The 18,958-nt window shown below is 65.8% G+C and overlaps 1 protein-coding gene across 5 annotated transcripts; it reads left to right on the plus strand.

The window, feature by feature from the left end:
• The first annotated feature begins 1,214 nt into the window (after nucleotides 1-1,214).
• KCNN1 (potassium calcium-activated channel subfamily N member 1) lies at nucleotides 1,215-18,831 on the plus strand. Of its 5 annotated transcripts, none has more exons than XM_082297846.1 (10): nucleotides 1,215-1,276; nucleotides 7,453-7,568; nucleotides 8,588-9,028; nucleotides 9,115-9,210; nucleotides 9,296-9,714; nucleotides 15,274-15,415; nucleotides 15,502-15,612; nucleotides 15,720-15,847; nucleotides 17,295-17,364; nucleotides 17,470-18,831. In XM_082297846.1, the coding sequence occupies exons 3-10, from the start codon at nucleotides 8,645-8,647 to the stop codon at nucleotides 17,743-17,745; spliced, it is 1,626 nt and encodes a 541-aa protein (XP_082153972.1). In that variant the 5' UTR covers nucleotides 1,215-1,276; nucleotides 7,453-7,568; nucleotides 8,588-8,644; the 3' UTR covers nucleotides 17,746-18,831. The 5 variants fall into 5 exon arrangements, with proteins under 5 accessions (XP_082153972.1, XP_082153971.1, XP_082153968.1 ...); XM_082297845.1 differs by lacking the exon at nucleotides 1,215-1,276 and adding an exon at nucleotides 1,698-1,940; XM_082297842.1 differs by lacking the exon at nucleotides 1,215-1,276 and adding an exon at nucleotides 1,804-1,944.
• Nucleotides 18,832-18,958: the final 127 nt, after the last annotated feature.

Here is an 18,958-nt window from a genome sequence, read left to right on the forward strand (position 1 = left end):
AAATTCACAGCCTCTGTTCACACCCCTGGCACACCCCAAATTCACACCTCGATCCACACCCCCTGTGCACAACCAACCTTGCACACCCCAAATTCAACCCCCAAATTCACACCCAAATCCACCCCCCCCGTGCACACCACACCTTGCACACCCCAAATCCACCCCCCAAATTCACAGCCTCTGTTGACACCCCTGGCACACCCCAAATTCACACCCAAATCACAGCCCCGTGCACACCGCACCTTGCACACCCCAAATTCACACCCCAAATTCACCCCCCCCGTGCACACCGCACCTTGCACACCCCAAATCCACCCCCCAAATTCACACCCCAATCCACACCCCCCGTGCACACCACGCCTTGCACTCCCCAAATTCACACCCCCGTTCACACCCCTTGCACGCCCAAATTCACACCCCAAACTCACCCCCCAAAATCACCCCCCCTGTTCACACCCCAAACTCCCCCCCCATTCACGCCCCTCTCACACCCCACCTCGCCCCCCCCGTGCTTTGTTCCCCGCCAACTCCATCCCTGCTCCCCCCTAAATCCACCCCAACCCCACTGTTCACACTCCCCCCCCCGTCCTTGCACACGCGTGTGCCCCGCACCCCCCAGCCCCCCCCGCCCGTGTGCGGCACTCGCCAAACCCGGGGGTCACCCCGCGCCCCCTCCCCACCGCCAGCACCCCCGGGGAGGTGACACCGAGGGCTTTCGGGGAGGGTCAAGGCCACTCCCGGGGCCACCCCGGTGTCACCGGGGGGGGGGGGGGGGTCCCCACGGCGAGGGTGGGGGGAGATCGCCCCCGGCCCCGCGGCTGCGGCGACGCTCGTGGGGAGGGACCCCGCAGCGGGGAGGGGTGGCTGAATTTATCCGCAGCGGCTGCCGGGAGGCCCCGGGAAGCCCCGGGAATCACCGGGAGGCCCCGGAAGGCTCTGGGGAGCACCGGGAGGCCCCGGGAAGCCCCGGGAAGCCCCGGGAAGGCGGCGGGGCGGGTGCTCGCGGCTGCGCGTGTGGAGCGGCATCGCAACGGCGCCGCATCGCCGCCCGCAGCCCCCGCGGCCGCCGCCTGCGCGCTGGGGAAACCGAGGCACGGGGCGGCCGTGAGGGGCTCGGCGGCACCGCGGGGCCGCTGTCCAGGCTCGCCCCCGGCCCCCGGTTGTGCCACCGGAACCTGCCGGGATCCCGGGCTCGGCGCCGCACGTGTCGCCGCCGCCGGGCCATGGTCAGCGGCGGCAGCGCCCGAGGGCAGCGGAGGCCGGGGGCTGGCGGCAGGTGGGTGAATTTGGGGGGGTCTGTGAGGGTGGGGACCCCCCTCAGCTCCAGGGGGGGCTGCTGGTGCTGGGGAACCCCGTGGCTCCCGGGAATCCCCGCATTCCTGGGAATCCCCCGGCTCGGGAGGATCCCCCCGCTCGCGGGAAGCCCCCGGCACAGTGTGGGGTGGGGGGGGAGGGGGTGCCTGAGGGGGTTTGCGAAGGGGAGGGGGCACCATGGGGGGGCTTCCCCGAGGGTTCCCCGGGGTTCTGAGGGTCCGGAGTGCCCGGGGCCTGCTCCGGGCCCCGGTGCTGCGGCGGCGGCGGGGGGGGGGGGGCTGCGTTGGGGCACGGGGGGCGCGGGAGGAGCCCCCGGCGGTGACAATGAGGACGCGCTGGGAGTGACTGTGCCCGGCTAAAAATATCCTCGGCTGCCACCCACCGCCAGCGCCGCGGTCTCAAGGTCACTGCCCTGCCGGGGGGGAACGCGGGGGCGTGGGGCGGGGAAGCCCCCGGCCCCCCCTCCCCGTGCCGCGGCTCCCGCACGCTGCTGTCGCCAGTGTCGCTCCGCCGCCGCCGCGCCGAGAGCCAGCAGCGCCCGCCGCCCCCGCGGCCCCCGGCACATGTCCCCGCCGCCCCCCGGGCCCCCCGGCGCGTCCCGACGCTCCCCGTAGCACGGGGCCGTGGCAAGTGAGCGGGCGAGAGGGTGGCGGCGGCCGGGGGGGGGGACATCCCGGGGGTGGCAGCGGCGGGGGGGGACCCCGCGCTTGGCGTTGCCCGGTGTGGGGACGGCGGGGAATCCCTTCCTGCGGCGGTGGGGACGGCGGGGATGGCGTGGCTGGGGGGTGACGGGTGTGGGGACGGCGGGGACTCCCTCCCTGCGGGGTTTGTGGCGTGGGGACAGCGGGGATGTCCTGTCTGAGGGGTTCGGCTGCTCGGGGCTGGTGGAGTCCGGGCATTTGGGGGTTCCCGTCCTTGGGGACGATGTGGCGGCTGTCACCAAAGGTGTGAGCGCTGTTGAGGGGTCGGTGGTGCTCGGGGCTCCCCGGTTTTGGCCACCAGCTGCTGGGGTGGCCCCGGTGCCACAGCGGGGTGACAGCGCTGCCACAGCGGGGGTCACACCCGGCTCAGCGCCCACCAAAACCAGGGGGACCCCGTGCCACAAACAGCCCCGGCTGGGACACCGGTGCTGGCGGGCCCCGGGGCCAGTGCCAAGGCCGGGGTGGGCACCGCGGGCTCTGGGCGGGTTCCGGCTCCGCGTGGCCCTCGTGGCCTCGACGCGCGGGGCGAAGCCGTCGAGGCGGGGACCGTGGGGACGTGGGGGCCTTGCAGCCCCTCACGACCTTCCCGGTGACCTTGGCGCACCCCTGGGGACCCTGCGCTGGGTGGGCACCGCGGGGACCCCTCCTCAGCGCTGGGGACCCCCGCCCTGCAGTGGGGACACGGGGCTCTACAAGGGCGGTGCGAGCTTTGGGGGGACCCCCACATCCCCCCCCCGTTGCTGAGGGGCTTTGTGGCGGTGCCAGGGACAGCGGCGACCGCCGTGTCCCCCCCGGGTGGCCACGGGCGGGGGGTCCGCGGTGGCCCGGCGGGGGCAGCCAGGCGGAGCGGCTTTGTCCTTTCGGCTGAGCCGAGCGCGTGGGGGAGGCGCAGGGAGAACCCGGCGCGGCGGCTTTGTCTGGGGACGCCGGCGCGGTGGCGGCGAAGGGGGGACGTGGGGAGCCCCCCGAACCCCCCTCGCTGCACCCCCCGCGACCCCCCAAGCCCAGCCCCTCGCACCCTCTTGTCCCCACGCAGGTAGGGTGTCCCCGGCTGCGCGTCCCCTCCTGAGGCGGAGGGATGGGGATGGGGTCCCCCCCTTGGGTTGGGGGTGTCGCGGGGGATGGGAGGGGGAATCACGGCTGTCTCTGCCACCCCTGGGGACATCGGGGGTGTCGCGGTGTCCCCGGATCCAGCGGCGGTCCCTGGGTGTCCCGGTGGGGCTCTGGGGAGGGATTTTCTCGAGGAGACCCCGGCAGCAGCCGGGGATTCCCCGGCGTCGCGGCGGGGCCGGGGAGCTCCGGGTGTCCCCGCGTGTCCCCGCGTGTCCCCGCGGGTGTGCCAGCCCCTGGGCGTCCCCCCGCGCCGTGGGGGACACACGGACACCCCGCGGGTGGCACCGGGCCCGATCCTGCGTGGGGGGAAATCCCCGCCAGCGCCGGGCGCTGCCCCTCTGCCCCCCACCCCCCCAGGGTGGTGACACGGGGGGGGTCGCGGGTGTTGGCACCACCGGGGATCCCCCCGTGGCGGGGCTGGGCTGAGCCTCTCGGGTGCCCCGGGTGGCCTCGTCCCGCCGCCTCCGGGGCTCTCAGCCGCTCCTGGGCCCCCCCAAACCCCGCTGAGCCCCCCTGCCCTGCCCTGGGGGGGCAGCGGCGGTGCCACCCCCGGCCCGCCCCGTGCCGGCGGGTGGGCAGCGGCGATTGCGGGGGCCGGGGGCTCCTGCTGGCACCGCCAGCTGCTCCCCAGCCTGGGACATATGGCCAGGGCTTGGCGGCGGCGGGAGGAACCGGGGCCACCGCGGCGGATTTTTGGGGACGAGAAGGGGGGGGGGGGGGGCTACCAGGGGTCTGACGCACTTGGTGCCCCCGGCGAGTCCCGGGCCGCGGTGGCGACTGGCGAGGAGCCCCCGTGACCCCGGGCGGGGTCACCGCGCGGTGCCACAGCCCTGAGCACCCTGAGCGCCCCGTCCCCAACCCCACAACCGGGGAGGGGAAGGGGGGGGTTCCCCGCTCCCCTGGCCGCTGTCCCCGCGGGCACCTCCCCCAAATTCCTGCCCCACCCTGCCGTGATTCCCGGGCAGGAATTAGGAGCGGGTGATAAATAAATCACCCGCGGGGAGCTTTTGGGCCGCCCGCCGCTATTTTTAGCCGCACCCTCCCTCCTCTGCAGTTGCTCCGAGGCAGCGCCGCTGCTCCGGGCCACGGGGGGAGCCCCGTTGTCACCCCGCTGCCACCCTGCTGTCACCCCCTTGTCACCGCTGCCATCCCCGGGCACTGCGGGCTGCTGCGGCCCGGCCATGGGGGCTCAGCCGTGTCCCTTCTCCGGGCAGGGTGGGAGGTGCTGCCGTGGTTGGGGTCACCCTTAGGACCGGTCCTGCCCCAGCCGGGTGGCACCCCCGGCTCCCCACGTCCTTGTCCCCAGTGCGGGCTGGCAGAGCCGCCCCCCCTCCCGTGCCGTGCCACCCGTGGGTGTCCTGCTGCCGTGTCGCATCCCGGAGCAGCGACACGCGTGCCCGTGGCTCAAGGACACGCGGCGCCCGTGGTTTGGGGGAGCTGCGGTGTCCCCGTCCCCACCTTGGGGACGATGGGGACACCCGTGCATCCTACCCTGGGCATGCAGCCACCAGCCAGGGCGTCCCCTTGGCGACAGCGACAGGGGGCAGGGGGTCCCGGAGGCCTTCCCGGGATGCGGGGAATCCAGGCGGATCCGTCCCTGTGGATGCTCGGGCGGCGGAGGGGGGGGAAGGATTGGATCAGGCCCTTTTGCGGAGGAATGAAACCACCCCGGAGCGGTGCTTCATGAAATATTTACTATCCCCAGCCCGGGAGGGCTCCAGGGTGGCCTCACCCAGCCCCATTTGAGGCGACAAAAACTTTTCCGGGGCTGTGGGGCCCTGGCAGAGCCACAGGGGAATGGCCTGAGGGGGAAATTTTCCCCTCCGTCCCTGCCCGCTGCGGTTTTTTTTTTTCCCTCCCCAGCCGAATATTAAAAAGAAATCGGAGCCCATTTTCCTGCGATAAATTTGGCAGAATGGAGAGAAAATGATCCGGCCCTGGAGGGGAGCCAGGCCCCGGCTGCACACCGGGAGCAGCTGGGGGCTGGAGCCCGGCCACGCTCCGGAGCTCCCGGGGGGAAACCGGGAACGGCTCAGCCCCGGCTCTGCAGGGTGGGAACGGGGTCCCGAGGGGCCGCAGCCCCCCCAGGGCATCGCGGGGTGCTGCTGGTGGCGGCTCCGCACCGCTGTCCCAACCCATCCCGGTGTTTTGGAGGCCCCAAATCCCGGGAGCTGCTGCAGGGATGGAGGGAGGGGAGGGGGGAGCTGCGGGAGCCCGGGGATGGGGTTGTGGGGTCTGCGGGGGGGTTTGGAGGGTGTTGTGCAATGGGGTTTGCTCGTGGCGCAGCTCCTTGGGGGATGGGGTTGTGGGTGCCGTGGGGTCCCTCGTGCCGTGGGGTTGTGGGTGCTGTGGGGTCCCTCGTGCCGTGGGGTTGTGGGTGCTGTGGGGTCCCTCATGCCGTGGGGTTGTGGGTGCTGTGGGGTCCCTCGTGCCGTGGGGTTGTGGGTGCCGTGGGATCCCTCGTGCTGTGGGGTTGTGGGTGCCGTGGGGTCCCTCGTGCCGTGGGGTTGTGGGTGCTGTGGGGTCCCTCGTGCCGTGGGGTTGTGGGTGCTGTGGGGTCCCTCGTGCCGTGGGGTTGTGGGTGCTGTGGGGTCCCTCGTGCCGTGGGGTTGTGGGTGCCGTGGGGTCCCTCGTGCTGTGGGGTTGTGGGTGCTGTGGGATCCCTCATGCCGTGGGGTTGTGGGTGCTGTGGGGTCCCTCGTGCTGTGGGGTTGTGGGTGCTGTGGGGTCCCTCGTGCTGTGGGGTTGTGGGTGCTGTGGGGTCCCTCGTGCTGTGGGGTTGTGGGTGCGATCGAGCCCCGTGTGCAAAAGGGACACTGGTGTGACAAAAGCCCTTCGTGCAATGGGGTCGTTGGTGCAATGGGGCCCCGAGTGTGACGGGGGTTTTAGTGTGACGCAGCCCCTCGAGCAGTGGGGTTTTTGGTGCAATAGGACCCCTCATGCAATGGGGTTTTTGGTGCAATAAGACCCCTTGTTCAAGGGGGTCGTTGGTGCAATAGGACCCCTCATGCAATGGGGTTTTAGTGTGACGCAGCCCCTCGTGCAATGGGGTTTTTCCTGTGGTGCAGCCACTCGTGCAATGGGGTTTTTGGTGCAATAGGACCCCTCGAGCAATGGGGTTTTTTGTGTGACATAACCCCTCGTGCAGTGGGGCTGTCGGTGCAATAGGGCCCCTCGTGCAGTGGGGTTTTTAGTGTGACGTAGACCCTCGTGCAATGGGGCTTTTGGTGCAATAGGACCCCTCGTTCAAGGGGGTTTTTGGTGCAATGGGGCACCTCATGTAATGGGGTTTTTGGTGCAATAGGACCCCTCGTTCAAGGGGGTTTTTGGTGCAATGGGGCACCTCATGTAATGGGGTTTTTGGTGCAATAGGACCCCTCGTTCAAGGGGGTTTTTGGTGCAATGGGGCCCTCGTGCAATGGGGTTTTAGTTTGACGCAGCCCCTCAAGCAATGGGGTTTTTAGTGTGATGCAGACCCTCATGCAATGGGGTTTTTTGGTGCAATAGGACCCCTCGTTCAAGGGGGTCGTTGGTGCAATGGGGCCCCGAGTGTGATCGGGGTTTTTAGTGTGATGCAGCCCCTCGTGCAATGGGGTTTTTTCGTGTGGTGCAGCCCCTCTGGAACGGGGTGGGTGCAGTAGAGCCCCTCGTGCAGTGGGGTTTTTGGTGCAATAGGGCCCCTCGTGCAGTGGGGTTTTTGTGTGATGCAGCCCCTCATGCAATGGGGTTTTTGGTGCAATAGGACCCCTCGAGCAATGGGGTTTTTTGTGTGACATAACCCCTTGTGCAGTGGGGCTGTCGGTGCAATAGGGCCCCTCTTGCAGTGGGGTCATTGGTGCAATAGGACCCCTCGTTCAAGGGGGTCGTTGGTGCCATGAGGCCCCTCATGAGCAGGGGGTTGTTGGTGCAATAGGGCCCCTCTTGCAATGGGGTTTTTGGTGCAATAGGGCCGCTCGTGCAATGGGGTTTTTAGTGTGACGCAGCCCCTCGTGCAACGGGACCGTTTTAGTGCTGCAGCCCCTCATGAAAGGGGACATCGCTGTGACAGACCCCTGGTGCTGTGGGGTCACTGATGTGACAGACCCCTGGTGCTGTGGGGTCACTGATGTGACAGACCCCTCGTGCTGTGGGGTCTCCCGTGTGACGCACCCCCTCGTGCCCGGCGGTCACCGGGGACAGGGTGACCCCCCTGGGTGGCAGTGCCAGGGCAGGACCCTCGCTGGCTGTGGCAGCTCTGGGGGCGGGGGGGGGGGGGGTCCCTGCCCCGTCACCGGTGCAGGGGGGGGTTCGAGGACCCCCTAACGCCGCGTGTCCCCCCGGCCAGGCGTGGAGGGAAGCCCATGGCCCCCGGACCCCCGGACCGCCCCCGCGCCCAGCCCCGGCCCCGCAGCCCCTGACGCCCCCAGGACCCCCCCGGCCGGCCCCGGGGAGCCCCAGCAGGTACGGGGGGACCGCGGGGGGTGCACCGAGGGCTTGGGGGGTGTTTTGGGGTGCACTGGGGGTGACGAAGGGGGGCTCTACTGGGGGGGGGGGGCACATGGGGGGGGGATGAATTTTGGGGTGCAGCGAGGCCGAAGGATGGGAAGGGGGTTCCGCGGGGTGCTGAGGAGCTGTGATGGGGAGGGGGCGTTTTGGGGGGGGTCGCGGGGTCCGGGGGGGGCTCCGGGATGGCTTGGAGGGGGCGGGGTGGGGGGGAGCTGGGGGGCGTGGCCAAAGGCGTGGCGCGGTGTCCGTCAGCGGGGGCGGGAGCTGCTGGGACCAATCAGAGCGCGGGATAGGGAGAGACCACGCCCCCCCAGCCCCGCCCCCCCGGCGCTCCGGTGCCGGCTCGGGCTGCGGCGGCGGCGGGACCCGGCCCGGCCCCCGGGCCCCGGGCACGGCAGGTACCGGGCACGGCAGGGCCGCGTCCCGGCCGGGGGGAGCGGCCCCGGAGTCCCCCCGGTAGCTCCGGGCACGGCAGCCCCGGGCACGGCGCGCTCGGCAGCTCGGGGGCGGCGGGGACGCGCAGCTGCGGCTCGGGACCGGAGCCGTCCCGCGGCCGCGGGGAGGGGACAGGGGACAGCGGAGGCGGGGGGGGGGGGTGGCCGTGAAGGCGGCGGGGAGGGCGGAGGGGGGCACGACACGGTTCGGTGGGCAGGACACGGGCACGTCCCCACGGGCAGGGCACGGACACGGGCACGTCCCCGCCGGCGGGACGCGTACCTGTGGTCACGGGGAGTCCTCGCCACGGGCAGGACACGGCCGCGTCCCCTACGAGCGCCACTCGTCCCCCGCCCGCCGTGGGCGGGACATGGACCTGTGGTCACAGCGTGTCCCCCCGCGGGCAGGACGTGTCCCCACCATGCCAGGACACGTCCCCACGGCCGTCGGGGCCATCACGCCACGCTGGGCTCCCCGTGTCCCACAGCCACCACCACCCACTCGCCCCCGATCTGTCCCCCCCCCCCCCTGTCCCGCAGGTCGCCCCCGCGCCGCTGAGCCATGCGGGATCGCCCGGCGCCGTCCCCGCCAGAGCCATGAGCGGCTGCCGCTACAATGCGGGGGTGACACGGCCCCGGGGCCCCCTGAGCTCCTCCGCCCGCACCCCGCAGCCGCTGGAAGGGGAGACGCAGCCGCTGCGCAGCCCCTGCCCGTCCCCGCGCCTCGAGGTGGTGGTGTCCCGGCCGGAGCAGCCCGGGGGAACGGATCCCAGCCCCGCCGCGGCCCCCCCGGGGCAGGATGCGGCCGAGGAGCGGGCGGGGGAGCCGCGGAGGAACCAGAACATCGGCTACAAGTTGGGCCACCGGCGAGCCCTCTTCGAGAAGCGCAAGCGCCTCAGCGATTACGCCCTGATCTTCGGCATGTTCGGCATCGTGGTCATGGTCACCGAGACGGAGCTGTCCTGGGGGGTCTACACCAAGGTTGTGGGGCGGGGTGGGGTGGCCGGAGAGGGGTGAGGGAGCTCAGGGGGTCCGCCCAGGCTCACAGTGGCCCCCTACCCTCGCAGGAGTCGTCGTATTCGTTTGCACTGAAATGCCTTATCAGCCTCTCCACCCTCATCCTGCTGGGGCTCATCGTCATGTACCACGCCAGGGAGATCCAGGTGAGAGCCGGCCCGGGAAGGTGTCACCGGCGTCGTGTGACCTCGCCGGAGGTGTCAGCAGCCCGGCCTTGTCCCCGTGTCACAGCTGTTCATGGTGGACAACGGCGCGGACGACTGGCGCATCGCCATGACCTACGAGCGCATCTTCTTCATCGCGCTGGAGCTGATCGTGTGCGCCATCCACCCCATCCCCGGGCAGTACCTGTTCACCTGGACGGCGCGCCTGGCCTTCACCTACGCCGCCTCGGTGGCCGACGCCGACGTGGACATCATCCTGTCCATCCCCATGTTCCTGCGGCTCTACCTGATCGGCCGCGTGATGCTCCTGCACAGCAAACTCTTCACCGACGCCTCGTCCCGCAGCATCGGCGCCCTCAACAAGATCAACTTCAACACCCGCTTCGTCATGAAGACCCTCATGACCATCTGCCCCGGCACCGTGCTGCTGGTGTTCAGCATCTCCTCCTGGATCATCGCCGCCTGGACCGTCCGCGTCTGCGAGAGGTGCGGGGACACCTCCTGGGGGGCGGCTGAGGAGGCACCGGGTGCACCCCGGGGGGATGTTGAGGGGTGGGGAGAGACCCCCACAGTCCTGGCAGACCCCTCTGGTGGGGCTTTTGGGGTTTGTCAAACCAAATCCCCCTCGTGGGGGGTGGGAGAGGAGCTTTCCCGAGCGCCTCCGTGTCCCCCTGGGATGGGGCAGCTCCTTGTCCGTGGGGTTCTGGTGGGGCTGGGGGTGTCCCAGAGGGGACCGAGGAGCTGGGGGTGTCCCAAAATTGGGTCCTGCAAAGGGGTCTGAGGCAGTGGGGGTCTCACTGAGGAGACCAAAGAGCTGGAGGTGTCAAGGGGACCAAAACTGGGTCTCACTGAGGGGTCTGAGGAGCTGGAGGTGTCCAGGGGACCAAAATTTGGGGGTCCCTCAGAGGGGTCTGAGGCAATGGGGGTCTCACTGAGGGGTCTGAGGAGCTGGGGGTGTCAAGGGGACCAAAATTTGGGGATCTCACTGTGGGATCTGAGGAGCTGGAGGTACCAAGGGGACCAAAATTTGGGGTTCCACAGGGAAGGTCTGAGAACCTGGGGGTGTCACAGAGGAGACCAAAGAGCTGGAGGTGTCAAGGGGACCAAAATTTGGGGGTCCCACAGAGGAGACCGAGGAGCTGAAAGTGCCAAGGGGACCAAAATTTGGGGGTCCCTCAGAGAGGACCAAAAGTTGAGGGTCCCCCAGAGGGGTTTGAGGAGCTGAAAGTGCCAAGAGGACCAAAATTTGGGGGTCCCGCAGAGAGAACCGAAGAGCTGGGGGTGCCAAGGGGACCAAAATTGGGGATCCCGCAGAGGGGACCAAAAGTTGGAGGTCCCACAAGAGAGAACCGAAAAGCTGGGGGTGCCAAGGGGACCAAAAATTTGGGGTCTCACAGAGAGAACCGAAGAGCTGGGGGTGCCAAGGGGACCAAAAGTTGGGGGTCCCCCAGAAGGGTTTGAGGAGCTGAAAGTGGCAAGAGGACCAAAAATTGGGGGTCCCACAGAGGGATCTGAGGAGGCAGTGGGGGTCTCACAGAGAGAACCGAAGAGCTGGAGGTGCCAAGGGGACCAAAATTTGGGGGTCTCACAGAGAGAACCGAAGAGCTGGAGGTGCCAAGGGGACCAAAATTGGGGTTCCCTCAGCGGGGACCGAAACTGGGGGGGTCCCCCAGGGCCCCCCGCGGGCCGTCCCCGCGCTCCTCCGCCGCTGCCCGCGGGATGCCGGCGATGTCCCCGCCGTGCCCCCTCCCCTGCTGGCCCCGGTGCCCCCCGACCCCCGCAGCCCCCTCGCCACTTCCCCAAGCCCCGGGGTCGCGCATTAACCGCTCTTGTTTTCCCTCCCTGCCCGCTCTGCTGCTTGCAGGGACAAACTGTGAGTGACCGCAGGGACCGCCCCCCCCCCGCCCCAGGCTTGTGCTTCCCGGAATTCCCAGAATTTAGGATTAGCTGCAGCCGGGGGGGGGGGGAAGGGGGGAGACACGGAAAGGGGTCGGAGTCCTTTTCCACTTGGAACCTCAGCAGCTGCTCTTGTCCCACCCCCCAGCTGGAGTTTGGGGACTTCCGTGGTGCCTTTTGGGGGATTTTCGGAAGGGTTCTGGAAGGGGAAACCTCACAAGGAGCTGCTGGGTCCTGCTCGCTTTTTGGGAGTCTCCAAAGGGGTTTTTTTTTGTTTTTTTGGGTTTTTTTTGGTGGTGTTGTTGTCGGTTGTTCCTGGGTTTGGATTTTGTCCCGTCGCGTTTCCCCCCAATCCTCGCCCCCCTCCTCCTCCTCCCCGCACGTTTTGGGGTCCGGGAGGGAATCCCGGGTGTTCCTTGGGAATGGGGGGGCTCTGCAGGGCTTGGGAAATGTCCCCGTGGCTGTCACCTCCCCCTCCCACCCCGGGGTGTCCCCAGCACGTCCCCGCCGCGTCCCCTCGGTGCCGGGTGAGGTTCCAAGCCCAAAGCGGGTTGGGATGCAGCAATCCTAAATTCCTGGCGCTTGAGAGCCGCCCCTGCCGCCCCGGCTTGCTCCTGTGTCCCCCTTCCCTTTCCCCACCCCATTTTCCCCGTTCCTCATCCCATTTTCCCCTTTTTGACCCCGTTTTCCCCTTTTGGACCCCATTTCCCTGCTTCCCATCCCATTTGCCTCGTTCCCACCCCGTTTTCCCCACTCCCACCCCATTTTCCCTACTCCCCATCCCATTTCCCCATCTCCCAATTTTCCCTTTCCCACCCCATTTTCCCTTTTTTGACCCCGTTTTCCCCTTTTGGACCCCATTTTCCTGGTTCCCATCCCCATTTTCCCCTTTATGACCCCGTTTTCCCCTTTTTGACCCCATTTCCCCATCTCCCACCCCATTTTCCCTACTCCCCATCACCATTTCCCCGTCTCCCAATTTTCCCATTCCCCACCCCATTTTCCCTTTTTTAACCCCATTTCCCCCCTTTTTGAGCCCATTTCCCTGCTTCCCATCCCATTTCCCCTTTCCCCACCACATTTCCCCGTCTCGCAATTTTCCCTTTCCCACCCCATTTTCCCGTTCCTCATCCCATTTTCCCTTTTTTGACCCCATTTCCCCCTTTTTGACCCCATTTTCCCCTTTTTAACCCCATTTCCCCCCTTTTGGACCCCATTTCCCTGCTTCCCATCCCATTTCCCTTTTCCCCACCCCATTTTCCCGTTCCCCACCCCGTTTCCCCCCTTTTTGACCCCATTTCCCTGCTTCCCACCCCATTTTCCCCCTTTTAACCCCATTTCCCCCCTTTTTGACCCCATTTCCCTGCTTCCCACCCCATTTCCCCTTTCCCCACCCCATTCCCCCCCTTTTGGACCCCATTTCCCCCTTTCCCCACCCCATTTTCCCATTCCCCACCCCATTTTCCCATCTCCCACCCCGTTTCCCCCCTTTTGGACCCCATTTTCCTGCTTCCCACCCCATTTCCCCTTTCCCCACCCCATTTCCCCTTTCCCCACCCCATTTCCCCTTTCCCCACCCCATTTTCCCCTTTTTAACCCCATTTCCCCCCTTTTGGACCCCATTTCCCTGCTTCCCACCCCATTTTCCCCTTTTTAACCCCATTTCCCCCCTTTTTGACCCCATTTCCCTGCTTCCCACCCCATTTCCCCCTTTTTAACCCCATTTCCCCCCTTTTTGACCCCATTTTCCTGCTTCCCACCCCATTTTCCCCTTTTTAACCCCATTTCCCCCCTTTTGGACCCCATTTCCCTGCTTCCCACCCCATTTCCCCCTTTTTAACCCCATTTCCCCCCTTTTGGACCCCATTTCCCTGCTTCCCACCCCATTTTCCCCTTTTTAACCCCATTTCCCCCCTTTTGGACCCCATTTCCCTGCTTCCCACCCCATTTTCCCCTTTTTAACCCCATTTCCCCCCTTTTGGACCCCATTTCCCTGCTTCCCACCCCATTTTCCCCTTTTTAACCCCATTTCCCCCCTTTTTGACCCCATTTCCCTGCTTCCCACCCCATTTCCCCTTTCCCCACCCCATTTCCCCTTTCCCCACCCCATTTCCCCTTTCCCCACCCCATTTCCTCTTTCCCCACCCCATTTTCCCATCTCCCACCCCATTTTCCCCTTTTTAACCCCATTTCCCCCCTTTTTGACCCCATTTTCCTGCTTCCCATCCCATTTCCCCTTTCCCCACCCCATTTCCCCTTTCCCCACCCCATTTCCTCTTTCCCCACCCCATTTTCCCATCTCCCACCCCATTTTCCCCTTTTTAACCCCATTTCCCCCCTTTTGGACCCCATTTCCCTGCTTCCCACCCCATTTCCCCTTTCCCCACCCCATTTTCCCATTCCCCACCCCATTTTCCCCTTTTTAACCCCATTTCCCCCCTTTTTGACCCCATTTCCCTGCTTCCCACCCCATTTCCCCTTTCCCCACCCCATTTCCCCTTTCCCCACCCCATTTTCCCATTCCCCACCCCATTTTCCCCTTTTTGACCCCATTTTCCCCTTTTTAACCCCATTTCCCCCCTTTTTGACCCCATTTCCCTGCTTCCCATCCCATTTCCCCTTTCCCCACCCCATTTCCCCGTCTCACAATTTTCCCTTTCCCACCCCATTTTCCCGTTCCTCATCCCATTTTCCCTTTTTTGACCCCGTTTCCCCCTTTTTGACCCCATTTTCCCCTTTTTAACCCCATTTCCCCCCTTTTGGACCCCATTTTCCTGCTTCCCATCCCATTTCCCTTTTCCCCACCCCATTTTCCCGTTCCCCACCCCATTTCCCCCCTTTTTGACCCCATTTCCCTGCTTCCCACCCCATTTTCCCCTTTTTAACCCCATTTCCCCCCTTTTGGACCCCATTTCCCTGCTTCCCACCCCATTTTCCCCTTTTTAACCCCATTTCCCCCCTTTTGGACCCCATTTTCCGGCTTCCCACCCCATTTCCCCTTTCCCCACCCCATTTCCCCTTTCCCCACCCCATTTTCCCCTTTTTAACCCCATTTCCCCCCTTTTTGACCCCATTTCCCTGCTTCCCACCCCATTTTCCCCTTTTTAACCCCATTTCCCCCCTTTTTGACCCCATTTTCCTGCTTCCCACCCCATTTCCCCTTTCCCCACCCCATTTCCCCTTTCCCCACCCCATTTTCCCATTCCCCACCCCATTTTCCCCTTTTTAACCCCATTTCCCCCCTTTTTGACCCCATTTTCCTGCTTCCCACCCCATTTCCCCTTTCCCCACCCCATTTCCCCTTTCCCCACCCCATTTTCCCATTCCCCACCCCATTTTCCCCTTTTTAACCCCATTTCCCCCCTTTTGGACCCCATTTCCCTGCTTCCCACCCCATTTCCCCCTTTTTAACCCCATTTCCCCCCTTTTTGACCCCATTTCCCTGCTTCCCACCCCATTTCCCCCTTTTTAACCCCATTTCCCCCCTTTTTGACCCCATTTTCCTGCTTCCCACCCCATTTCCCCTTTCCCCACCCCATTTCCCCCCTTTTTGACCCCATTTCCCTGCTTCCCACCCCATTTCCCCTTTCCCCACCCCATTTTCCCATCTCCCACCCCATTTTCCCATCTCCCACCCCGTTTCCCCCCTTTTGTACCCCATTTCCCTGCTTCCCACCCCATTTTCCCCTTTTTAACCCCATTCCCCCTCTTTTGGACCCCATTTCCCCCTTTCCCCACCCCATTTCCCCATCTCCCCGCATGTCCCTGTCCCCTTGCCCGGCTTGGCCGCTGCTCCGTGTGCCCCGGCCGGACTCGTGCCCACCCCGGCTGTCCCTCGGGGAAGGGGGGGAGGGCGGTGGCACCGCTGGCGTTTGTGCCACCGCAACCTCACGGTGCCCCCCCCACTGCCCTCCCGCTGTCCCCCTGCGCCTTTTGGGGACAGAGGTGCCTTCTCCCTGCTTGTCCCCTCCTTCTCCTCGACCCCATTCCCATCCCCACGGTCTCCCCAATTCCAGCTTGGGGACAGCACCACCCCCCCCCCCCCCCCCCAAAAAAAAAAAAAACCCCACAGCAGCACACGGAGTGGGGGCGGGGAGGGAGGGGATGAAGGGGATTTGGTGACCACAACGGTGACAACACCCTGGGCAGGTACCACGACAAGCAGGAGGTGACCAGCAACTTTTTGGGGGCCATGTGGCTGATCTCCATCACCTTCCTGTCCATCGGCTACGGGGACATGGTGCCCCACACCTACTGCGGCAAGGGCGTGTGCCTGCTCACCGGCATCATGGTGAGCGCGGGGACGGGGCTGGGGGACAGCCACGGCCACCTCGGCGTGTCCCCCTCAAGCCCCACCGCTGTCCCCCACCCCCACAGGGCGCCGGCTGCACCGCCTTGGTGGTGGCCGTGGTGGCCAGGAAGCTGGAGCTGACCAAAGCGGAGAAACACGTCCACAACTTCATGATGGACACGCAGCTCACCAAGCGGGTGAAAAAAAAAACCCCAAAACTTCCCCCCCCCCCCAAAAAAAAAACCAACAACCCCGTTCTTGTCTCCATCCGTGGCTAATTCCCGGGATTTGGTGCTTTTTCCAGGTGAAAAATGCTGCTGCCAACGTACTCAGGGAAACGTGGCTCATCTACAAACACACCAAGCTGGTGAAGAAGATCGACCATGCCAAAGTTCGGAAACACCAGCGTAAGTTCCTCCAAGCCATCCATCAGTAAGTGCCAAAGCTTTTCCTGCTTCCTACCAGCAACCCCGCGCCGAGGTTGTTGTTCCCGGCGGGAATGCTCGGGGTGGAGTCCCCGTCCTCGTCCCTCCCCGTCCCGGGTGGGAGCCAGGTGGTCCCGGTGTGGTGGCCTGGTCACTTGTTGGCTGTCGGTGTCACCGTGCCGGCCGTCTCTGCTGCTGTCGCGTTCTTCTGGCCTTGTTCTCTGTCCCCTTCTTGGCCCCATTCCTCGGCCCCATTCCTTGGCCCTTGTCCCTCATTCCCACTGTCCTGCTCCCCTGTCCTTGTCCTCTATCCCAGTCTTGTCCCCTGTCCCTGTCCCCATTCCTTGTCCCCATTCCTTGTCCCCGTCCTTGTCCTTTGTCCTCTATCCCATTCTTGTCCCCATTCCTTGTCCCCATTCCCTGTCCCCGTCCCTATTCCTTGTCCCCTGTCCTCATCCTCTATCCTGTTCATGTCTCCTGTCCTTGTCCCCATTCCTTGTCCCCTGTCCTTGTCCTTTGTCCTCTATCCCGTTCTTGTCCCCATTCCTTGTCCCCTGTCCTCATCCTCTATCCCATTCCTTGTCCCCATTCCCTGTCCCTGTCCCCATTCCTTGTCCCCATTCCTTGTCCCCTGTCCATCATTCCCACTGTCCCACTGCCCTGTCCTTGTCCCCTGTCCCATTCTTGTGCCCTGTCCTTTTTTTCCATCCCCACTGGCCCCATCCCAGTCCTCCTGTCCCATTCCCATTCCCCATCCCCCATCCTGTCCTTGTCCCCCCTCCTTATCCTTGTCCTCCATCCCCTGCCCCATCCCCATCCCCCTCCCCTCTCCCTGTCCTTCTCCCCCACCTCTGCCATCCCCTGTCCCCGTGGGACCCTCTCCCACCCCAATCCCACCAGGGTTAATTGCCTGTCCCCAATTAACAACCTTTAACCTCACTGTGACCGCATCCCTCACCCTGGGGGGAGCAGAACCGCGGGGCCGTCACCCCCCTGCTACCTCTGGCTTTGGGGTGGGCTCTGGGGTGTGACCAGGCCGGGGCTGGCAGGGACAGGGGGGGTCCTTTTGGGGTGGGGGTGGTGGCGCTGCTCCGCTGGCCCCTCGGAATTAAACCTTTGTTTTGTCTCTGTTCCGCCCCAAACCTGCAGAGCTCAGAAGTAAGTGCCCCCCTCCCTGCCCTCCTCCCCCCAGCTTTGCATGGGCTCTGGCTGCCAAATTTTGGAGGTGGGGGACACCCCATAACTCAGGGGACACCCCAAAACTCGAGGGGAACACCCCACAACTCGGTGTGACCCTCCCCACCCCCGGGGGCTGTTTTGGGGTGGAGAAGCTGCGCTTGCTTGGAGGGGTTGCACGTTTGGGGTCAGGGGCTGCATGGGCGAGGCCAGGGGGGGTTCGTGGCGGGGTGACAACACTCACGGGGCTGTCCCCAACCCTGTGGCCGTCCCCACAGGCTGAGGAGTGTGAAGATGGAGCAGCGCAAGCTCAACGACCAGGCCAACACCTTGGTGGACCTGGCCAAGGTGAGCCCGGCTGGGGACGCTTTGCAGCCACCCCATTTCTGTGGGGACAAATCCATCCCTGACCCCCCTAAATCTGAGCATCCCCCCCATCCCCCGATCCCCCAGACCCAGAACGTGATGTACGACATGGTGTCGGAGCTGCAGGAGCGCCACGAGGACCTGGAGAAGCGGCTGGGAGCGCTGGAGAGCAAACTGGAGGCGCTGGGGCTGAGCCTGCTGGCGCTGCCGGGGCTCGTCAGCCAAGCCCTGGGCCAGCAGCAGCGGGAGCTGCTCGGGGCGTGGCCCCCCCGCCTCTGCTCCGCCACCGCCCCCTGCACCCCCACCCGGGCCCCCTCCCGAGCCGCCCCCGACAGCCCCCGGCCCGCCTCGGATAGTGGGTGAGGGGTGGGGGGTGCTGGGGGCACCTCCGTGTCCCCTTTGGTCACCTCAGATAGAGGGTGGGGGGTGCTGGGGGCACCCCCGTGTCCCCCTCTGTCACCTTAGATAGAGGGTGAGGGGTGCTGGGGGCACCCCCGTGTCCCCTTCTGTCCCCCCCTCACCCCTTTGGACTGTGGATAATGAGGTGGGGGGCCTGGGGGAGCATCCAGGGGTCCCCTTCTGTCCCCACCCCCCAGGTCTGAGAGCGGTGGGGACACCCAGGGGTCCCCCCTCTGTCACCTCCCCCTACCTCGAGTAGTGGGTGATGGGGTGGGGGCGTGGTGGGGACACCCCCATGTCCCCTTCTGTCCCCCCCTCACCCCTTTGGACTGTGGATATTGGGGTGGGGGGGCTTTGGGGAGACACCCCCAGCCCCCTTTGTGCCCCCCTCACCTCCCGGGACAGTGGGTGAGGACTGGGGGGGGAGGAGGGGGGGTCTTGGGGACACCCCCGTGTCCCCTTCGGTCACCTCTGCACCCCTTTGGACTGTGGATAATGGGGTGGGGGAGACTTGGGGGTCACCCCCAGCTCCCTTTGTGCCCCCCACCCTCCCTCCTCACCCCCGGGCCGGCAGTTTTGGGGTGCAGGGGGGGGGGGTCCCAGCTCCCTTTGTGCCCCCTCCTCACCCCCAGGCTGGCAGCTCTGCGGTGGGTGCAGGGTAGGGGGGGCGTGGGGGGTGCCAGCTCCCTTTGTGCCCCCCACCCTCCCTCCTCACCCGCGGGACGGCGGTTTTGGGGTGCAGGGGAGGGGACCGGGGGGGTCCCGGGGGGGGCCCCGTTAATGTCTGGCCATCGTGTGGCTGATCTCAGTAGCTTTGTTCTGTAAAGCCCTGTATAAACTTCCTGCGTTCACTGTGCTGGCCTCAGGCTGGACCCCGGCACCCCCTCCCCACCAAAAAAACACCCCCAGACCCCCCCACCCCCTCCCCAAAACCTCCCCCGGCCGCTGGGAGCTGAGCTGAGCCTCCAGGAAGGCTTTTTTTTGGGGGGGAGGGGGGGGTGGGACGCTCTGGGGGAGGGGGACAAGGGACAGAGGGGACAAGCCAGGACAACCCTGAGTGGTTTTGGGGGGAGGGGGGGGGGGTTCAGGGTTGTGTCCCCCCCCTTCCCCTTCTCCGGGTGTGGGGTGGGGGTTGGGGGGGGGTGACCCCCGTGGTGAGAGCAGGGCTGAGCCCCAG

This window comes from Coloeus monedula, assembly GCF_965178545.1.
Source record: "Coloeus monedula genome assembly, chromosome: 27".
Lineage (NCBI taxonomy): Eukaryota > Metazoa > Chordata > Aves > Passeriformes > Corvidae > Coloeus > Coloeus monedula.

Excerpts from the sequence above, each read along its gene's own strand:
- KCNN1 (XM_082297846.1), top strand. The coding sequence starts at position 8,645 with ATGAGCGGCTGCCGCTACAATGCGGGGGTGACACGGCCCCGGGGCCCC. Across the intron at positions 9,029-9,114 it reads CCTGGGGGGTCTACACCAAG|GAGTCGTCGTATTCGTTTGC; the intron begins GTTGTGGGGCGG and ends CTACCCTCGCAG. Across the intron at positions 15,416-15,501 it reads GCCTGCTCACCGGCATCATG|GGCGCCGGCTGCACCGCCTT; the intron begins GTGAGCGCGGGG and ends CCACCCCCACAG.